Genomic DNA, 21837 nt, shown 5'->3' with positions numbered 1-21837 from the left:
CCATTCTGATTATAGCTTCTTGGTATAGGAAAACTCAAAAAACACTACATCTAAGCCAGAAATGGTCTTTCTATGTTTAGTTGGGTGTCACATCAAAGGAGTATTAGAGATTCCCTCAAAAAAGATTCCCTAAAATAAATATAATACCTGACATCCCTGGAGCAAGCTTTGGGCACCATGCTAATCATGGTGCTGATGGTTTATAGAGAACGACAACAACAAAAACTCAGGCTTGCTCTGTTTCCTTTAAATCTTGCAGATGTGTCCCATCCGTACTCGGTGTTACAACATCCTCAAAGCTCTCATCTTTTTACAACCTGCTCCTTTGTTCTTTGCACACTGTTTAATGGCGTCCCATCTCCACTAGGACACACAGAGACTTTATAGAACAGAGGGTCTGCAGCCTTCTTTTAAGACAGTGTGAGAGAACCACTTTAGCAAAATAGCTGCCATTTTCCTTCAACTTGTCTCCAATTCACCAATTGCATACTTACAGTAGAAATCCACTTCTGCCTTCTGTCTACTGCCAGAGTAACTGAAAAGGCTTTTATGGATAGCTAAGAAAGATACTGTAATTTGATAGTCATCTTTTTTTCTGCTCTAATTATTATTTTAACAGGCTTCTCCTTATTTTAATAGATTTTTTTAATAAGGAAATCTTACTTACAAATTTCAATTAGCTTACTGAATATTCACTGCTTTGGAATAAGTAGTTTAATGAGTAAGGAGACCTCAGACTACTAACTAGGCTGGAGTCTCTAAAGCAGCTTAGGGGGAAATGATGCAGCCCTAGTGACAGAACCCCAGCCTGTGCCTCACAAACCAGGACTCTGAGCCACAGCCCCAGGGATTGAGGAATCACACTGCCTCTTGCAGGAAAAAAGTAAAAATCCATTTTCTTCCTTTTAATCAAGAACCTCTATGTAAGAACCCCCAGCTCTCTCCCACTCACGAAGACCATGACTCTTGTCAAATTACTTAACTTCCCTGAATTCAGTCTCCTCATCTGTAAGGGTTAGATAATTTTTTCCACACTAGACTGTTATAAAAGTGGGTCTTATGCACCACTTTAAAAGCTCTAAGCTATGTTAGTTGGATGAATGTATGAATGAATGAATGAATGAATCTTAATGCTGCCAATTGTCATTTCAGGTTCTCATTTGCTAAAAAAGAAAATCAATCTTTTCTTTACGGTACACTTCAGTTACAGTAGCTATGAAGAATAAGTTACCATTTTTCATTCTAAAAACATCTAGCAGAGAAAGTAGGGCCAGAGTTATTTAAATTCAAGAGAACAATGGAGTTTTTTGTGACTTGTTAACTTGAATAATCAATGCAAGTTAGCTCTATTCCAAAAAGTAAAAGCATATTAATATCTGCCCCACTGATTAAGAATATGTGACAATTTAAGTATGATTCTCAGTGCTTATGACATTTGGAATAATGCTTTTTTTGGTGAATTTTCAGGGTATTATGTAAAAGGGGAACTCCAACTTACTAAATCACACTAAACCTTAAGAAATTGGAGATTTCAAATTCTGAGTTCAGTCTATAATTCTATGTTAAGGATATTTATATTTATGATATATTAGCACAAATTAATATGACTAAAATAAATTATAAAATTTCCACTTACCTGTTCCTACTTATATATTGTATAGTGAACCTAAAAAAACCATAGTATATACTAACTTAATATGTCCAAAACCAAACTCCTGAGCTTCCTCCCTAACACCTGTTCCTCCCAAATCCTTCCCCAATACACTTAATGACAACTCTATACTTTCACTGCTCTGGACAAAAATGTTAAGAGTCATCCTACATCTAATCTAACAGTAAACTCTCAGCTGTACCTTCACAATTATCTGGAGTGCAGCCACCTCTCATGGCCACTACTACTAACATCCTGGTCCAGTCCACCAGCATCCTCTGCCTGGATTATTGCAGTGGTATCATAACTGGTGTTTCTGCTTCCTCTTGTCTTCCATGGTCTATTGTCAGTACAGTTGCCATGGTGATCCTGTTAAACTTAAGTCAGATCATGTCAGTCCTCAGTTTCCCATGTCACTCAGAGTAAAAGGCCAAGTTATTACCATGGGCTATAAGGTCCCTGTACCATTTGGACTTCACTGTTCCCTCTGCCTGGAATGTTCTTCACCAACTAGCCACATGGCTTGGTCATTCATCTCTGATTTTTACCAAAAGATACATTCTCAGGAGGGGCCTTCTTTACCACCCTAAGTTAAAAATGACAACCTTTACCTCCCTGTCCTCCTTCCCTCCTTTACTTCTCTCTAAAACACCTATCACTTCCTATATTATCATTTCATTAACCTATTTTATCTGTTTGTATCCTCCCAGGAAAATCTAAGCTCCATAAGGGCAGATTTGTTGTTGTGTAAGTAGACTTTTTAGCCAAGTGGGAAAAAAAAAAAAAATATATATATATATATACATACACACACATATAAAAGGGGCACACATCATAAGTACCTTGCTTGATAAATAATTTCCATAAAGTGTACACACTCTTGAAACCATAAACCATATAGACTGAGAAACATTCCCCTTTCCAATCACTATTCTCTCAAGGGTAACCATTATCCTAATTTCTAACACTACGATTAATTTTGCCTATTTTTGAACTTCGTAATGAATAAAATCATGCACTAAGTGCCAGAATTCTTTCACTTAGCATTATATAGTTACACATACTCTAGTTCATTCATTCTTATTGCTATATAATACTCCAAATATACCACTTTTATTTACCTCGTTTCCTACTGATAGATCTTTTCACTGTTTCTAGTTTGGCTATTATGAATACTGTTGCTAAGAATATTCTTATACATATCTCTTGCTAAACATATGTACACAATTCTGGCAGGTAGGGAAGGGGTTTTGCCTGTTAAGTTCACAGATGTCTCTTCTACCCCATCACAGCCTCTGACACATAATAGGTATTACAATAAATTTTTGTTAATGAATGAAAATGTTGTTTAAAAATTCTGTTATTTAGACTTAATCATTCATGTCAGACTTTCTAGGCTTATGTAGGTTTATAATGCATAGAAATTAAATTAACCTCTGTAAATCTACGTCAACTTAATAAATATACTACCAACAATACTACTGAAACTCCTTGAAACCCCTTCCTAATTACATTCTAATTAACTGAATTTTTCATAATTCCTTTTCTTTTCTTTATATATATATATATATATATCTCCCCTAAACAATATGCTGTTTGCTTGGTTTTGAACTTCATAAAATTGATATTATACATATTCTACAATTCCCAATTTTTACCTAGTGTTATGTTTCTAGGGTTCACTCAAATTGATGTGTCTTAGCTGTAGATACTTCTTTTTTCGCTGTTATACAGTAATCCATTGTGTTATTATACCACAGTGGATTTATCCATTTCCCCAGCCAATGGACAACAAGCTTTTTTCAATTTTTTTTTTTGCCATTTCAAACAATGTTACTATGAATGCTCTTACACACATCTCCTGATATACACAGACAAGAGGTTTTCTAGGGCAATTTCATCTAGAGGTGAAATTATGGATCAAAGAGTATATGTATGTTCAAATTTATGAGACAATGACAAGTTTTACAACGTGGCTGTACCAATTTACATTTCTACCAACAATATTTAAGGGTTCCTGCTGCCGTATATTCTTAGTAATAATGTGCAGACTTGGTATGGTCAGCCTTAGGATTTTTTGCCTATACAGTAAATGTAAATGTTATTTTAGTACAGTTTGTAAATTACATTTTCCTGATAATGAATAAGTAAAAGGATCTTTTCATATAACTGACCATTTAAATTTCTTCTGCTATGAAATCTGTGTTTATGTTTTTTGCCTATTTTTCCACTCTTTTCCTTATTAATTTATAGGAGTTCCCTATATATTTTGAATTTTAATTCTCTTGCTATATACTTACAAATATCTTCTTACAGTTTGTGGGTTGTCTTCACATTTTAAAAAAGATTTTTATTTGAAATAATTTCAAACTTGTAAAAAAAAGTTGCAGGAATAAAAAAAGTATAAAGAAAATCTATGTATGCCCTTTACCCAGATTCGCCTCTTATCAACATTTTGCCCCATTTGTTTTATCATTTTTATGCACTCAAGCATGCATACTCTCGCTCTCTGTGTGTATATATGTTTGTACATATGTGTATTTATATACATACATATGCACACATAAACATATATATAATATATATAAACACTTTCTTCCCCTGAACCATTTGAGGTTAAATCATATACATCATGGCTCTTTACCCCTACCTAAGTAAACCAGTGTGTATTTCCTAAGACTAGAGATATTCTCGTATATAGCACAGTTATGCAGTACACATAGTACAATTACAAATTACAGTCTACTTTAGTAAATTTAAGCCAATAACTCCTCTATGGTGTTTTCCCTTCTAGTACAGGATCCACTCGAGAGTCAAGCATTGCATTTACATGTCATGTCTCTTTAGCCTCCTTTAATCTAGAACATTTCCACGGCCTTTCTTGGACATTTTTAAAGAACACTACTCCCTTCCCACCTTTTCCCCCTAATAGAACATTCCTCATTTTGGGTTTGTCTGATGTTTTCTAGTGATTAGATTCAGGTTACATTCTGGAATGAAATACTACACACAACGTCCATTTGTCCCTCTTTGATGATGTTGACTCTAATCACCCAGTCAAGGTTTTATTCCATTTCTCCACTCTATAATTGCCTTAAAAAAACCACAAAAAAACAAAAAAACCTCCCCTGTAACTAATAAAGGGCCTATGGAGAGACATTTTAAGACCGTGCTCTTCACAAAAATTTCCTCCTAGATTTAATATCTATTGATAATTCTTGCCTGATCCAATCTTTACTAAAATGGTTGTATCATGTTGATGTTTCACAGTCTTTATTAAGTACTTTGATAAACATCCTACCACTGAATTTATCAACCTTTTCCTTTGTTGTTTACACATTTTATGTCCTTTTAAAGAAATTCTTTCCTATTCTCAAAGTACTACAGATATCTCCTTACATTTTCTTCTGAAAATACCTTACCTAATCCTAATTATAAAGTATTTGGAGCAGTTTTTAAGTATTTCAAGAAATAAAGAATAAATCAATTTCATATACTTTAAATCTAGCAAAAATAGTATTGCTATAGTTGCCTGTTTTCAGTGGGTTTCCATATCCTAAAGTTAGCTTTGTATGTAAACAACTTCTGGAGTCTAAATTTAATTGTACCTAGTATGATGTATATTTTAAACACTATTTTTTCTCTTTAGAAAGTAGTTATTCTGTCAGGTCTGGAACATTCTCTTCTCTCACTTCTACACAACTTAAATGAAAGAATACTAATTTAAAATAGTAGCAACTGATGTCTTTAATAGTTAAAATGATAGCATTGTGTTCACATCAGAAATGTGGGGAAGGGAATTGTTGAAGGGAAAGTAACTTTTTTAAGCAGGAAAAAGGTAAAAAGGGGAGGAAACTGTCACAATTTACACTGATGCTTATACTGATTGCTGAAATTCTCCATTTGAAAGGCTGACTTGGGTGAAATGAGGTCAGAAAATCTGCTTTTTAGACAGAGTAATATATCTATGTTTATATTATTTCTACTTCAAGCAATTACTAAAAAATTTTCAAAACCTAACAAAGCTATTTTTCTATAGAAAACAAGTAAAATTAATATAGTAATTAACTATGTTTTTATTGGTAAATGAGATCCTAGCCTTTTTTATAAGCAGAGACAAAATCTCTCTAGTTCAAAACAGTCGAAGGAAACTTCTCTCTTTCATTACACAAGCATGTATTAAGTCCTACATCACACACAAGATGCTAGTGCAATTGATGGAAAAACTAGGATTATACTGATTTTCGAAAACGTATGTAATCTGTGTTACTCTCCAATGGTGAGTATGTTACAGAAGTGAAAAAGAAAAGCAAGAAAAGGAGAAGCACAAAACATCTTAATTTAAGCTGAACCTGCAAACATGTGAATTCTGTCAGAGAGCTGTTATGAGTGTGGGAAAACCGGACTGGCATCATCAGCTGGTGTTCGGCACAAACCCAGTCCTCTCACTAGTAATGTTCAGGGGAAGGCTCCGACTAGAAAACACCCACTCAAAGTGAATACACTTAATTTCATCTTCCCTGCCTGACCCAGCATATTATATTGTTCCTTAGTATTTCAAGTGGCAGTGAGTACTGCATAACCCAGATAGTAACGTTTTATATAGTATATGTCTTCACAGCAGGCAGCCCAAATCAATTATATTCCATTTCAAACTGAGCAAAAGGAATCAAGATGTGCCACTATATCATAAGAAAACGACAATAACTCTTAAATGAAATCTTAATTATAAATTTAAGATTACTCGCGAGGTTCCATGGAAAGTAATGCCAAAATAGGAGCTGGAAATCATCTTAAACTCAGATCATATTCTCTTAAATAACAATGACTTAAAATACTGACATGAAACTTTCATGCGGATGTGAAGGGGATCTTCAGTATCTTGAACTTCAGAAGTACAGGAGTATTTATTTAGAGACCACTTTAGGAGGGAGGGAGGGTGTAGCTCAATGGTAGAGCACTTGCTTAGTATGCATGAGGTCCTGGGTTCAATCCCCAGTACCTTCAGTTAAATAAATAAATAAAACTCTCTAATTATCCTCCCACCCCCGAAAAACCAACCAAACAAAAGATAAATTAGAGGTTACTTTGAAATTTGTGACATGAGACCCCAGGGAACACTGAAATTTCTACCAAGGGTCAGCTTTTCCTTAAAGGCCACTGCAAGAACTAGTTGGTAAGCACTTGCATGCTATAAAGGAATGTTACTCAAATGACAACCTAAAAACAAATATGAATATTTAAATAAAATTGTATTTCAGAGCTAATGCCAATAGGATATACTTATTTTTTTAAGGAGGTACAGCTGTTTATTTTTCTCCAACCCTCAATCTAAAATACCAGTCTATCTGCCTAAAACTAAATGTATTTTTGTTAGAAGATGACAGCTAACTTCAGCCACAATTTATTACAAACAGACATTTAAAACAGAAAAAAAAAAAATTAACAGTGGTGATAGGCATGAATTTAATTCTTCTGTTTAATGGGTAAAAAGAAAACAAAGAAATCTGTGGGACCCAAATATCATAGTATGGTTATCAAGAAAGGACTTGGTGAATTCCTCAAAGTTCTCACCATGAGCTATACTAAATCTCCTTTTGGCAACAAATAAATTGGTTTCTCTCTGGTAGAAGCTCAGGCCAGTCATCTAAATTGGGAAAGCAGGACCACCTGCCATTCACTGAGGAGTCTTTCAGTGGAAACCATGTCTTTCCCCATCGCATGTTCATGTTCTTCCTACAGAAGATTTACACCAGGGCGGTGGATGATTATCTTGATTCCTTGCCACTTAGGATTAAAAGAAATTACCTAAACTTTAAAAGCTTGCATAAAATGTGGAAATGTCTATATTTTCTTTGTATCTTCTTTGATGATGACACAGTTGGCCATGAAATTGAGTAAGAATGACCTGAGAAGGAAATAGGGTTCCTATTATCAATGGAGAAACTAGACAGAGCCATGGAGCCTTCTCTCACCTGTGACACTGTGATGCTGCATTTCTTGGCCAGCTCCTCTTTGGCTTCTTCACTGGGGTAGGGGTTGCTGAGGTGTGAGTAAAAATATTCATTTAAGATTTCTGTGGCCTGTTTACTGAAGTTACGCCTTTTTCGTCTATGAAAGAACCAAAAAGAGAATTGTAGTTATAATCAAAATTAACCAAAGAGGAATATATTAATTAGGATGATCCAAAAACTTAGATTTCTACTTTTAAAAATTCTTAGGGTCTAATTTATCACAATGACAGTGTAAATTATGCTCCTGGCACCCTCCAAAGCATGATCTAACTCATGTTAAGATGTAGGATCACTAAGAAAAATACTAGAATGTGAAGCACAATTAATTTCATTCTTTAATTCATTCAATAAATTGAGGATCTAATGTGCTCTAGATACTCAATGAGGACCCAGTTGGAACAAAATGGATAAGGTCTATGAGGGCGATTACAGGGGACTGGAGGGTTAAGAGAGAGGGTAGAAAGTTAGGGGACAGAAGACATTAGACAAGTATCACAGAAATAAATAATTATAAATTATGGTGACCATATCAAGTATCATGAAGGAAAGTATAGGGAATAATGAAAGTATCTAAGAAGGATATCTAACATAGATTATGGAGTCAGGAAGGTTTCTTTGAAGGAGTGGCATTTAACCTGAGACCTGGAGAATGTGTACAACTTAGTGAGACAAAGAGTAGAGGGTGAGAGGAATGAGCAGAGGAAATAGTCTTGAAACAGGAAAAAAGCTTGGAAAGTCCAAAGGGCTGGAGGAAGCTGGAGCACAGTAAAAATCAGGGAACACGTGAGATGAGTCTGGAAGGTTGGACAGGAGCCAGATTACACAGGCTTCATGGACCCCATATGGATTTTTGGATTTTATTCTAAGTGCAAGAGGAAGCTATTAAAGGTTTTAAGTTTTACATTTTAAAAAGATGGTTCTGACTGCTGAGAATAGCTGGAGGACAGCATGAAAGGAAATGTAGAGATAATTAAGGAGACAACTGCAATGGTCAAATTGAGAAATGATGGTAACTTGGCACAGGGTGAGAGTAATGGAAATACAAAGATTCAAGATCTATTTGAGAGGTAAAAGCAATAGGACTTGATAATAAATAGCATGGGAGGAGTGGATGGAAAAGAGAGAAGGAAGGTAAGGAATAAAATACATCAAGAATTTCTAGATTTTTCTGCTTAAGCAACTGTCTGGACTGAGGTATGATTTGCTCACCAGGGAAAGTACAGGGGAGAACAAACTGTTTTGCTGGGAGGGGCTGGCAAAATGCTAGAAGATAGAATATTTATTGACAATTTATTTCAAAGTCACTTATATTCAGATTTTGTTATTAAGATTTTAAAGAATTCCAGCCTGAAAATTAGCATTTCACAGACTTCACTTTAGATTCTCCAGTAACTGGAAAATGCTTTCCCCAAATAATTTTCTTAATATTGTCTTGCAAATAATCTTAATGATCTTCTTAATTGTAATATCCTATACTCAGGAAAGACAGTGTCAGTAGGCAGCTGTAAGTCTGTATACCCTATGAGATTCTTCTAGTTTAAATGATGTCACTAACATGGCAGGTTAAGTGTGTGAGCTATGTTTCAACATTAAGGGAGAGTCAAGGGAGCAAGAAATCTAGGTCTGATCAAAACATCTCAAGTTATGAGCCCTGAAATTTCTTAATTTTAATAATTTTTTGGAAGGTTAAACCATTGTTACCTGAGGGATGAGGAAGAGATTCAAGGTCTATTTGCGGATGAAAACCAACAGGGTTTGATGATGAATCGGAAGAGGGAGGTGGTGACGGAAGATGTGGAAGAAAAAGAAGTACGTCAAGAACAGCAATCAGCATTTCTGCAGGAGTCACACACTGCTTGACAGGAAAAACAAAGCCCTGACCTGGGGCAGTTTGAAGAGGCACACTGATGAGTAAGTAGGTGGGTGAGTATGGGAAAAGGTTTGAAATTGTCAAACCTATAGATAATCACCTGGCCCACAGATAATGTTTGTTGAGACAACACAATAATGATCTGCTCATAGAAATCTAGGTTTCTGGCTTCTTATAAAAATTGGAAGATCAGCCACACCAGGCCTGCCTATATTCTCGGAAGGTAGCCACAGGCTAAAGCCAAGTGATGGCTGTCCCCTCAGACATGTACTTATCTGCTCTAGTCCTCACTGCCCCTCATCCAGCCACTCCACGCAATTCCATTACATGAGTGTGTGAGTCTGGAACTCAGTCTAAAACACGGAGCCCAGCAGCAAGCCTGGGCACAGTGGAGCAGATCACACAAGGGCATTTCTTGAGAAAATGAGGACTTAGGAAAGGAGGAATGAGCAGAAATGTATTGGGAAAGCAAAATAAGTTCGGCTCATTTATCGACTTTGCCTAGGAATGGTTTTAGCAAACATAAAAAAACCTCAGAGAACAAATTTATGGGCAGAACAGAACCCATCACCCCAGACAGTCTGGCTGTGTCCAAACTACAGCCCTTCTACTAGAAGAGCAGAAAGACCTACACAAAATTTATTCCTAAATGTTCTGCACCGGTACATGCTTCATCTTGTCCAATTACCAAGAAAATGTGAGTATGGCTTTACAAAAAGCCAGAGTGAGCAAGGGAATCATATATCTGAATGAGCATGTTTGCCTAGAGCAGAAAAGCCTTGCCTTCTCAGTGCAGAGGGCTTGCTACGAGGCACTACAAGAATAGATAGAACCAAAGCTCACTATTTGCATTCACTTGAAGGCATAAGAGAGAACTCGGTCTTATACTTCATTTATTTTTTAGAAAAACATTCTGTAGAATATGCCCATTAAGCATCTCCCCTAAGTTTCACTCCCCCAGGGTTCAGCACACTCTAAATGGTGATGCCTCAGGCCAGTGCGCAGTGCGCATCCGTCCCAGGGCTGCTCCCATCAGCAGCACAACATTACTAACAGCAATCTCTGTGGGAGAAGGGACTCTGCTCCAAGCTCTGCCACCATCTCATTCTCACTCTCCTCACTCTGGCTTGTTAACTTGACTTTCTCTTCTTGGAAGAAAACTAAATCATTTAGGTGTATACATTATGAATGCAGTTATGTAAAAAAATGAGCATGCCTGTTGACAAGAATGGGAATTGTATCAGCAGAAACAAGAATAACAATTCTGTCAGAAAAGATTCCTTTCTGAAGAAAGGACTTTTCAATATCTTTGTTACATAATACGTTTTATTAAAAGGCTCAAAGTTGTTCATTTAAAAATATTTTTTGTTTCTGACACTATTTCCTTAATTCTTTGAGCTATTAAAATTAAGTGGAAATATTCATTCATCTGGTTAGTCAATAAAGTATCTTTTGCAGCCTAATACATGTAAGACACTTGCTAGAATGTGGAGTATGTAAACGCTTAAGACTTGGCTGTTGCTTTCAATGATGATGTGATTTTCTCTAGGAGAGAAGAAATGATCCTAAAAAGCTACAATAAAGGCAGCGTGAATAGAGTCTGGTCTGGAGAATTGTATACACTTAGTATCAGTGTTCAAGAGAAGGCAAGGACCAGTCTATTGGCATAATGAAAGTAGGTTCCTAAAAAGGGAGCATTTAGGCCAGGCCTGGAAGGATGAGCAGGGTCTCACTAAATCAACAAACATGAGCACCAGCTCCGTTCCAGCCTCCATGCTAGACACCCTCCCAGATGACAACTCATTATTGGTGACCAAGTTGGGGAAAGGGTTGGGAGAACAGGGTTTGCTGTGGGAGGTTGGGGGTGCGGGTGGAGGGGTGGTGACGGAGGAGGTGGTCAGGGAGAGGAAAAGCAAGAATTCTGGTCAGAGGAAACAGATAAGACCAAGAGGTATTTCATTTTGGATTAAATGCAGGAAAGAACAATATAGTGATATATTAATAAGAGCACTAAAAATGTTCACATTTTAATCTAAAAATACCATTTCTGAGAATTAATCCTTAGGAAATAATCTTAAAGATCAAAAAGGTTGAATGCATAAAGATTTTCATTGAAACATTAGTTCCAATAAAAATCTGTCTAAAATAGTACTTTCTCTCCATCATTTTCTCTCCCTTTACCTTGCTCTTATTTTTCTTCATAGCACTTACCATTCAATCACATTTCATTACATTACTGAATAGAATACTATGGCATGTTTGTTTACTTGTTTATTGCCTGTTTCTCCAAGAAGCATGTAAACTCAGTTGGGGCAAATAACTTAACTTATCTTGTTTACCTTTATATCCTCAGCACAAATAAATATTTGTAGAAGGAAAGAAGAAAGGAAGGAAGGAAGGGATAAAGGAAACTAATAGGAACAAATTAAATGCTCAAAAATAATGACTAAGTTAATTATTTATCATATATTCATTTGGTAGACTTCAACAATTTATAAAATGTTATTTAAAAGAGGAGTTTATACTATATGAAAAATGTTTACTTATTCATGGTAAAATTTTTAAAAAGCAACTAGACCATCACAAGATGGTCTGCATATTGTACCATCACGAGAACATTTTTTTTAAGTACCCCAAACCAGAAGGAAATATACTAAAACATTTATAGTGACTTTTTTTCATTGCATTGTAAAAATGTGGTTGCCTTTATTCCCTCATCCTTCTATTCGGTAAATTTTCAAAAATTTCCTTACCGAGCTTGGTATTTTTTAAATAGGAAAAATATAAAACTGAAATCTTAACAACAAAAAAGTAATTCAGGCAGGGATAGGTCACTTAAGACTTCAAATGCCAGGTTAAGTAGTGTGCATATGAGTTATCCAGTGATGAAAAGCTACTGTGGTTTTTATTTAAGTAAAGCACTAGGGCATCATAAAAGGACTTCAGAAGACGGGTGGGAGAGGAGCACGACTGGAAACAGGGAGGAGAGTGGGAGAGTACCGTGCTAGTCCAAGTGAAAAAGGATGAACATGAACTGGGCAGTGTGAGCATGGATGGAAAGAAAGAGCTAATATGAGAAATGCTGAAAACAAAGCACTGGTGAGTTCTAGTGCCTAATTCACTATCAAAGAAGAAGGAACCAAAGGTGATACAGAGCTTTGCTTAACCAGGAGACCAAGAGCATATAATTAGATGGTGTATGTTTCCTTATTTGGCTGTAAGGAAGAGCTCTGGCATGAAGACTGTTTCACACATCTTGTTTTCCAGTTGAGACACTTAGTTATTTTCTTTAATATTGTAAAATTTGCCCAAGAGGCATCCCTGCTGAAGCAGCATATAGTAGAACTTGACAGTTCTATTATGTCACCCAGAATGTCAAACACACCGCATACAATTTATTACCTAACTCCTGTGAAACTTGTTGAAAGCTTCAGATAAAAGGGAAACATGTATCCTAACAGGAGAAACTCATAGGCTTTCTTAACTGATTTGGAAAAACAGAGTTTGGGGTTTGGTGGTAACTAAAATATCACTTCCTTCTTAGGAATGTCAGTATCTCCAAGTTATTTCCTTCTAATGTACACAAGCAACGTAGCACCAAGAAGTCTTAGAAAACAAACATGTTTAAAACAGAGTTATATACTGAATGTTATCCTTAAAAAAACTTTTTTAGCATCAGAATTGAAAGGCTATATATTCTCAAGTCATTAATAGCAGCGCTAATCCTATTCATTTCCTGAGTCACCACATTGGCAACTAACAGCCCTACCACCCCCAGACAAGGAGAGGCTTGACAGCACGGGCACCTCGAGGTGAATTACCTGTCCATTGTAGAGGACAGCTCTTATAGCCAAATTAAACAAGAATTTAAGACCAACTGACCAGTATTACAGAAAATAATACATAAGGAGTGAAAAGGAAAAAAAAACAACAACATGCAACTGATTTGTGGCCTCACGTACCTGGCATCAAGGAACCTTGATCTTAAAATCATAACTGCTTCACAAGTGCTTTGTTTGAGCTGCATCTGAATGGAACTAAATTTTCGATGGATGATGCCCACCATTCTTTCAATCTCTTTTGGGGAAATGGGACGTGTTCTACTCTGCTCTCGGAGAAGGTTCATCACGTGTGTAGTGAATTCATTACATGCCTGTAAGGGGAAAAAAAAATCACTCCTTAGGAATCTGGTATTTTATATTATCATGCCCAGACATTAACTTATCTGAATTTCTACCTCATTTGTAATTGCCAATGGCATTATTAAGTAGGTAGGGTAAAATAAAAGCTAAGACACTTGTGAAATGGCAGTGATAGTTAGATGGGGTAGTGAGAATTCTGAAACTAAGAATGGCCAGACATGCAGGCGAAACAAGGCACTCACTCGCCCTTCCCACCACCCTGGTCTCAGTTCCAAAATTTCCCATTGGAGGATGCTCTCTACCAACTCCCATATATAAGTACAAATATAGGTTAATTGTTAATACTAAGGACATCCTATTTTCTCTGGGGTTTTACATTTATTCCCACAAATGTTTACTGAAGCACTATGAAGTTGAAACCCTTACCAATGTGATCAGGGGACACATAAATGAGCAAGATGTGGACTTGACTTTAAATGTAATAAAATATATAAAAAACTAATTCTTAAACAAGGTAGTCTGTGCAAAGTGTCACAGGAAAATATGAATAAGTGCTTCCTAAGGAGGAAGAAGTATTCTCATCTGGAAGCAGAGATTTCTTCCTGGCAAAAGTGACCTTTGGGATTTAAAGAAGGGCAAGATTTTTGAAAGGTGGAAGTCAGGAGGAATTTCAGGCACAAGAAAAACCCTGGAAATAATAGTATGTAGCAAAGTCCAGAGGGATAGAGAAAAACTGTAAATTCAGATTTGCATTAGCATGGAAAGGCCCTTCGATGCCTGCCAATGTCCTAGTATATTACAGCTGTGGTGTGGGCCCTAATCGTGGGTATAAAGCCATTCCTGAAAGATGGTTAAAGCAGCTCTTTTCCTTAGGGGAGGGGCAGTAGGAAAATAAGGAACAGACTTGGGTCTCAAACTTTTTAGTTAACAATCCTCAGTTCCTGCCTCTTTCAGTTCATCTATACTCTTTTAGATCTACAAAACCATATGACTGGGCCTACACTGAAATCCAGTATCACTTTGGCAAATAAAGCATCAGTCTATACCCCTGGATTAAAAAAAAAAAAATCTTCCGGCATTTTTGTTTAAAAAAAAAAAAAAGACGGGAGATTCTGCATCTTACCACACACGGATGCCCCTGGTAGGGTAAGCAGACAGAACAATCATTGATCATGGCAAGACACATTTTGAAGCTATAATAATGTCCACTTCACTACAGATATCCTGAACATACAGCACATGATGGCTTTCCGAACTGCTCGTTAGAGAACTAACCTTTCAAGTACTGGGTGTTTCAGTCACTCTAAGCTTTTATGGAGCTTCTATATAAATATTTCTAAGGTGAGGTAAAATGAGTCTTGCTTACCAATCAAAGTTTTTAAAAAAAAAAAAAAAACCAGTATGTTTAAGTCTCAAGAAATTTAAAGTTCCCTGTGAGTAGCGACTCTATGCGATTCTTCAGAGTGTCGATTTGTGCAATACTCACAGTAGGCATCAATAAACATCTATGGATTGGTGGGATTTTGTATTACAGTTCAAGAGTGATGTTGATTAATACATTATTCCTGAATTATAAGTGAAGGATTTTTAACCTGCAGCCCATAGGTCTAGAATGTCTATGACTCCCTGACATCTTATACAAGTTGTGGGCACCTGTGTATTTCCTGAGGGAACAATCTGTGGGGTTTTTGTTTTCATTTCAGATTCTTAGCCAGTCTATAATTTAAAAAGGCAAAGCCTAGGTTATGACACAGTAAAACATTAAGGAACTTTGCAGCTCTAAAACTGGAAGTTCTTTCCATCTTTAAGGAAACCAAAATAAATTTAAGATTTTCCCCAGTACATTATCAACCTAAATTATCTTGTGCCAGGCTGACAAATAAGTAGTCATCTTGCCAAGAAATATATGTATAGATCTTTTTCTCGCACTTTCCCTAAAGTGATGTTCATATAATTTCAAATTATATAATTTGAAAACAGCTAGCCCTCAGTTTTCTTATTAGTAAAATTAAGCAAAGTAAAGTAGAATAGTTTCTTTCCCCAAACTGGAATCAGCAAGTTCTAGACTTCTATATCTAGTTCTAGACATTGTTAACACAGTATGTTTGGGAAATGTGGGGTTAATCAAAATTTGAAAAGGTTGTGTTTGGGGGATAGGGAGGGCAGGACTCCTCAGTACTTCTAATATACCAATATGCATAACAAATCTTCAAGGGAGAATGATACATCCAACTTTTCCCAAATAAATTTGGTTACAAAACCTTTTTTCTCTAGAACAGTGCTGTCCAAAAGAAATACATGGCAAGCCACATATGAAATAATTTTTTTTGTCATTTACTGTTTTTCTTATTGCATTGATTATTTTCAAAATTAAAAATTTTTTAGTAGCCACATTAAAAAATAAGGATTAGATGAAATTAATTTTAATGATGTATTTTATTTAACCTACTATATGAAGATTAACATTTCAAAACATAATCAGTATGTTTGGGAAACTGTTAATGAGGCACGTTTTACATTTTTTTTTTCATACACTCTCAAATCCAGTATATATTTTCATTTACAGCACATCTCCATCCAGATTAGCTGGATTTCAAGAGCTACCTGTGACTAGTGGCAACCATACTGGACAGCACAGCTCTACAGCATCTTGAGGACCAATGAGCTAAGCAAGAAAAACTCTTTGGGAAACGGTATACTAAGTAATCTCTGATGTTTCTTTTTTATTCTTCACCACCATGCATTCACACAAACCCACAAAAAAAAGGCAGTTTCACCTAGGAATGTCCTTAATGAAGCAAGAGAAATTATTCACTTGATTATGTCTCAATCCTTGACTAAAACTTCAACATTTTGTGTGACAAAAATGACAAGCACACAAAAAGCACTTCAATTGCTTGTAGAAGGGCGGCTCTGTCTCAAGAAAAAGCACTTGTGTGATTGTGTTAGTTGTGAGCTGAAGCTGCCTTTTTCATGGAACATCATTTTTATTTGAAAGCAAAATTGACAAATTACGATTATTCCGACTTGGGTATTTGGCAGATATTTTCTCAAAAATGAACCAAGCAAGCTTGTCATGTCAAGGAACACAGGTAACAGCAGTTGTGCCAATGATGAAATTTGACTTTTCAAGTGAGAATGGTAATTTTGGAAAACTTGCATCCACCACCTTGAGCTTGACAGTTCCCCAGTAGACTTTCCGATTAATTTAGTGTTGATATTAATAAATATGATATTTTGATATTACATAATGAAAAGTGTTAACATTGGAAGATAAACATAACTCAGTGAACCAGTATTTTCCAAATGATCAATGCATGATGTTACAAAAACATGCAGAAGTAGAAGATCCATTCAAAGTACACGTGACCAATGGATTTTAAAGGAACAGAGTACGAAAAGTTGATATAGTTTCAGATTCATTTCAACTAACCTTTAAGAAACTACAACTTGTCAAGTTTTGGTATAATATCAAAGAATACCCATGATTATCTGAAAAGGCTATTAATATACTCCTCCCTTTCCCAATGACATAGTTGTGTGAGGCCAGGTGTTCTTCGCATACTTCAACCAGATGACAGGAGACTGACCACAGAAGCAGAAGCAGAAGCACAAGCACATGTAAGAATCCAGGAACTTCTATTAAGCCCAACATTAAGGAGTTTTGCAAAAATGTAAAAGCAATATCATTCTTCACACTAAATCCTGAGTCTTTTTCAAAAATACAGGTTTTTAAAAATATATTATAGTGAACATATAATTTTTTACTGTTTTTTAAATTAATACATACTTTTATTTTTTCTCAGTTTTAATTTCTATTATAATAAATATTGATAGATATAACCCACTGAAGAAAAGCTCTTGGGTAGGGGGCAGGTCTCCAATAATTTTTAAGAGTCTAAGTCCAAAGACCAAAAAATATGTCAACTGTTGTACTGGAGTATTTCTAATTTGTACATGTAACACTGCTAATTCCTACAAACCTAGCTCACACATTATGGTAATATGTATCTATGACAGAGTGTATGTCTTGATAAATAACTCAACACTCCTGTGTGAATGATACCTGAGATGGTTGTGTTTGTGTGTGTGTTGTGTGTGTGTGTGTGTTTTCCAGTTTTTCTCTGGTTCTTAGTTTTTCTTTGGCTGTATTTTAATCTCTCCAGAATGAATGTTTGCCTATGGTTTCTAAGAAGCTGCCACAGGCTTGTGTGAAAAACAGGGTTAAAAGCAAAAAGTTTCTGCATCTAAAAACTCATAATTTCCTAAAACATTTGCTGAATGTCTCACAACTTATTAAGTGAAGTCATCTATGAATGCAAATGCTGATTAGCAATTTGGCAATAGCCCAACATTCACAGAATTCACATAGCTTTTCTTTAAACCAGTAGTTCATACATGATTAATTAGAACATCTCATTTATGTAGTGTGCACTTTAGCTCATTACTCTAAGTAAAATTCGTTAAGTATTTACATTTAGATAATTAAAATCTGGGTACACCCTTAAGAAAGATGCATACACTTTAGGCAAAGTGATTTTTTTCCTTTATACCACTGAAAGTAAATTACAGCCTCATTTACAGCATCATCTGTACCAGTTTCAGAGCAGAGCGCAGTACTGCCTCATCTCCTATTCCTTGAAAGGTATACATTTTTTAAACATACAAATGCAGTAAGAATGATCAAATGATTGCAGAGTTTTTTGAAGGGCCACCCATCCACATATTAGCATTGATGTCATTTATAATATAAGATGCTCACTTCAAACATTTATCATATCTTTCATCATACCTACAAGACTATATTATTAAAACAGACATTAGAGAAATTTTTCGTTGCCTTATTTTTCCAAGTGAAATTGTCAGTTAAGAATTTTCCAACCAATGTCCACAATATAGATGTAGAAACAGCTCTGGTAATTGGTATATTTAGGAAATGAGAGTTTTGAGTCTTTGAATCTTCTGATTTACAAGCAATAGTTGAAACCTTTTTTCTTTTAATCCAGCTGTTGAAAATTAGCTAGGATGCATTTTTGTTTACAATGTAACAAAATGTATGTTTTGTTTAAAACATACATTGTAATAGCATACGTTTAGTGAACAAAAAGCATGGAAGGCTTCATCTGATGAAAAACATTTTCAGTCAGTTATTATGAGCCTTTCTCCTTGCTATTTGTTTCTTTTTCCTTAAAAATCCAAACCAAGTAATATAATTGAGGATTTGAAATATCTGGAATTTTTAAAATGTTGTTAATGATATTTGTTACCTAGTAAAACTATCTCATCAATATTCATACACGTTTGGTTTACACTCAAAACTAGTTTTGAGGATTTTGTTTTGTGGTGGTGATTTGCTCACTTCTGAATTCAAGATTCAACCCCTTTCTTGCCTGTAAATTCACATCATTGTATGTAAAAATGTAAAATCAGACAGTGAGTAAGGATTGATTTTAGAGGAAGTTTTAAAATGGTTCATGATCAGATCCAAAAACTGAATTGGCCTTTTGAAACCATCTAGAGAAGCTGACTGCAGACAACAGATCGTAATACCGCCTATTCTAAAAATCCACTCTTCAAAGAAAGAATAAATCTCTGTTAAAAGTTGATGACTCTCAAATTTGCATGCATCCATTTTCTACACGTCTTCATAATCTTGCGAGTAACTCCTGTCCAATATTATAGATTTTATATTTATGGAATGCTTATTAAATCAACAAATTCTTCCTGTTTTATGATAAAAATCAACAAAGATTCTAAGTCAACCAGAATGAGACCATATGCTTAAGGAACAGTTGCAAACATGAAATATCTATCGTACCTCAATACATCTTAATGTAATTACATGGTTTACGGACCTATCTCATGAGGGTTTTGTAAGGATTATATTATATAATACATGTTAAGTCCTTTGCAGAGTCTGGAACATAATTAACACTTAATAAATAGCAGTTATTATTGACAATGGAAATGGAAATTCATACTGTGTGTGTGTATTATTTTGCAAGTAAGTCCCTACTCTGATTACCTAATATAGTTCTGCCTCCCCATTGCCTGAATAAATATAAACACTGCTTCCAAAGAAATTTAAAAAAAAAGAGTATTGAAATATAAAACAATCCATTTCATTCCTCAAGTCTGTGGTCAAAGATACACCTGGTACATAAAACCAATAAACTAAAAACTCGGAGGGAAAAAAAGGGAACACTCAAATACTCCTTCAAGCCAAGGAAAAGACTCAGCAGGAACGCTAACAAGAAGTACAACCCTTCCCTTGGAACAATGAATGATAAAGCCTTGCTTGGGAAAATGAAATATAAAGTTTACGTCAGTTAGTATACTTGTCTTTCCTGCTTAACTATTAAGAAGAAATAGCAAAATGAGATTACAAGTTTGTGGGCTACACAGTCTCTAATGTAATAACATCAGCATTTTTAAACTTGATTAAAAAAAATTCTTTACAAGCAAAACAGATTTTGCCAGCAAATGTAAACACACAATGTTGAGATCCTCAAAAAGCAGAAGGCCGTGCGTTTACAGTGGTTTTGGTTCACACTCATTCTCCATCCCCCTGCAATCTCCTGCAATCTGAGAGTCCTCTCGTAGCTAAACAGTTCCTAACTGGTCTTGAGTATACTGAGCGTACATGCTTGGCTCTAGTGCCTTACCTGACTTGAGGTGAATTCAAAAGACATCTGTGAACTCAGAAAGCAGGTTCCCAGATGCTTGGGAGGGTTGGGACCCTTGCAACACTTTTGCCTTCAGCAAAAATGTATTTCAATATAATTATAGTAGATAGCTTTCAATATGTCATCTCTATTACAGCAGCTGTAAATTATGAACTGAATTGCTTGTGTACAAGCATTTCTTCTGGTACAAGCAAAGTGGGAGAGCTGCATAGGGCATGATATATATCTTTTCCTTTTTAACTGAGAACAAATGTCTAAGCCAGATTTCATTTGCAAAAACCAGTGTATCCATTTCCCTCTGGTAGAGATAGAGGAACCAAGAAGGTCTTCAATGTTCAAAAACAGGCTTTCCAGGACTCTTGGCTCAAGTTCATTAGGAATTCACCTACTATAATTGTTGGGCTTTTAATCATAAGAGCATATTTGAAAGGAACAGTAAAAGCATTTTTAAAAACCTGTAGCTAATCAACAGTAAGACAAGGAAGAACGAGGTTTTTCCCCCCAGCTAAAAAGGCAATGTACCCCAGACCAAAGTATTACAACACAGTTGCTGCAAGCTTTGAAAAATTATCATATTCCTCTTGGGTGTCAGGATCAACAAAAGAAAAGTAAAATTGCTTTTGTTTCCTTTTCGGTGGTAGTAATATTTAAGAACCTGACTCTAATATATATTCTATGCCTAATATTTCAAAAGCATTTATAAGTGAATTTAGATGGTTATCATTAACAATCATTATATCTAAGCCTATGTAATGTAAAATATAATCAAAGGACATTTTCTGGAGAAAAAAAAAAAGGACAGGATTTTAAAGAGTACTATTCCTAAAATATACACATAAAGCTGAGCCTTGCAGCTTGGATTTAATTTTGCTCTAACTATAGCTCTAGTCTGCTTAGCTTTGTAAATGTGGCTGTGTTTATAAGGTACTTTAATTTACTGCAGTGGTGGTGTTTGTTAATTTTATGGCAATCTAAATCTAAACAGGCTTCCGATACATTTTCATTACAGCTTCACTGCAAAACACTGTGGAGTGAATAGCTCTAAGATTCCAATGCACTTTATTTCTTTTAGTAAAAGACTCAATACAATTTTCTGACAAAGTCTCTGCCTTAACACATATGTTTTTCCTATTTACTAATAAGCTTTCTGCCATTCAGAGTACCCATGTTCATGTACTTTTAGGAGAAAAAATATAATTTCTGTAAAATGATTAAAATAGTCATATTTTTCCCATCTCTACTCTGATCTCATCCCAAATACACTCCAACATGGGCAAATCAGAGAAAAACCAGAATGTATCCGAATTAATACCAAATTCTAATTGTTAAAACCAAGATAAGAGACCCAAAATGGAGTCACTTATGCTAAACTCCAAGTCACCCAACCAAGACTACTTAATTATAGTTTCAGCCTCTCCCAGGAATGTAATCTTAAACTAGTTAATCTGGAATTACTGGGTCAGCACTGGTGAGG

At 35.5% G+C, this 21837-nt stretch overlaps 1 protein-coding gene and 1 non-coding gene across 3 annotated transcripts in view; one reads left to right on the top strand and one right to left on the bottom strand.

Annotated features, from left to right (window-relative positions):
* PBX3 (PBX homeobox 3) overlaps positions 1-21837 on the bottom strand; it is a 198194-nt gene that overhangs the window by 23033 nt on the left and 153324 nt on the right. For both annotated transcript variants that reach the window (XM_010984337.3, XM_010984336.3), the window contains exons 4-5: positions 13498-13688; positions 7627-7762 (exon numbers count right to left, since the gene is read on the bottom strand). In XM_010984337.3, coding sequence (XP_010982639.1) covers positions 7627-7762; positions 13498-13688 — 327 coding nt within the window. The remainder of the gene's footprint in view (positions 1-7626; positions 7763-13497; positions 13689-21837) is intronic.
* Positions 6587-6658, top strand: TRNAT-AGU (transfer RNA threonine (anticodon AGU)). Its single transcript has one exon. It is a non-coding gene; the product is annotated as a tRNA-Thr (tRNA).

This window comes from Camelus dromedarius, chromosome 10, assembly GCF_036321535.1.
Source record: "Camelus dromedarius isolate mCamDro1 chromosome 10, mCamDro1.pat, whole genome shotgun sequence".
Taxonomy (NCBI): Eukaryota; Metazoa; Chordata; class Mammalia; order Artiodactyla; family Camelidae; genus Camelus; species Camelus dromedarius.
The sequence above is the reverse complement of the archived record's forward strand: the minus strand, read 5'-3'. Positions and strand labels throughout refer to the sequence as shown.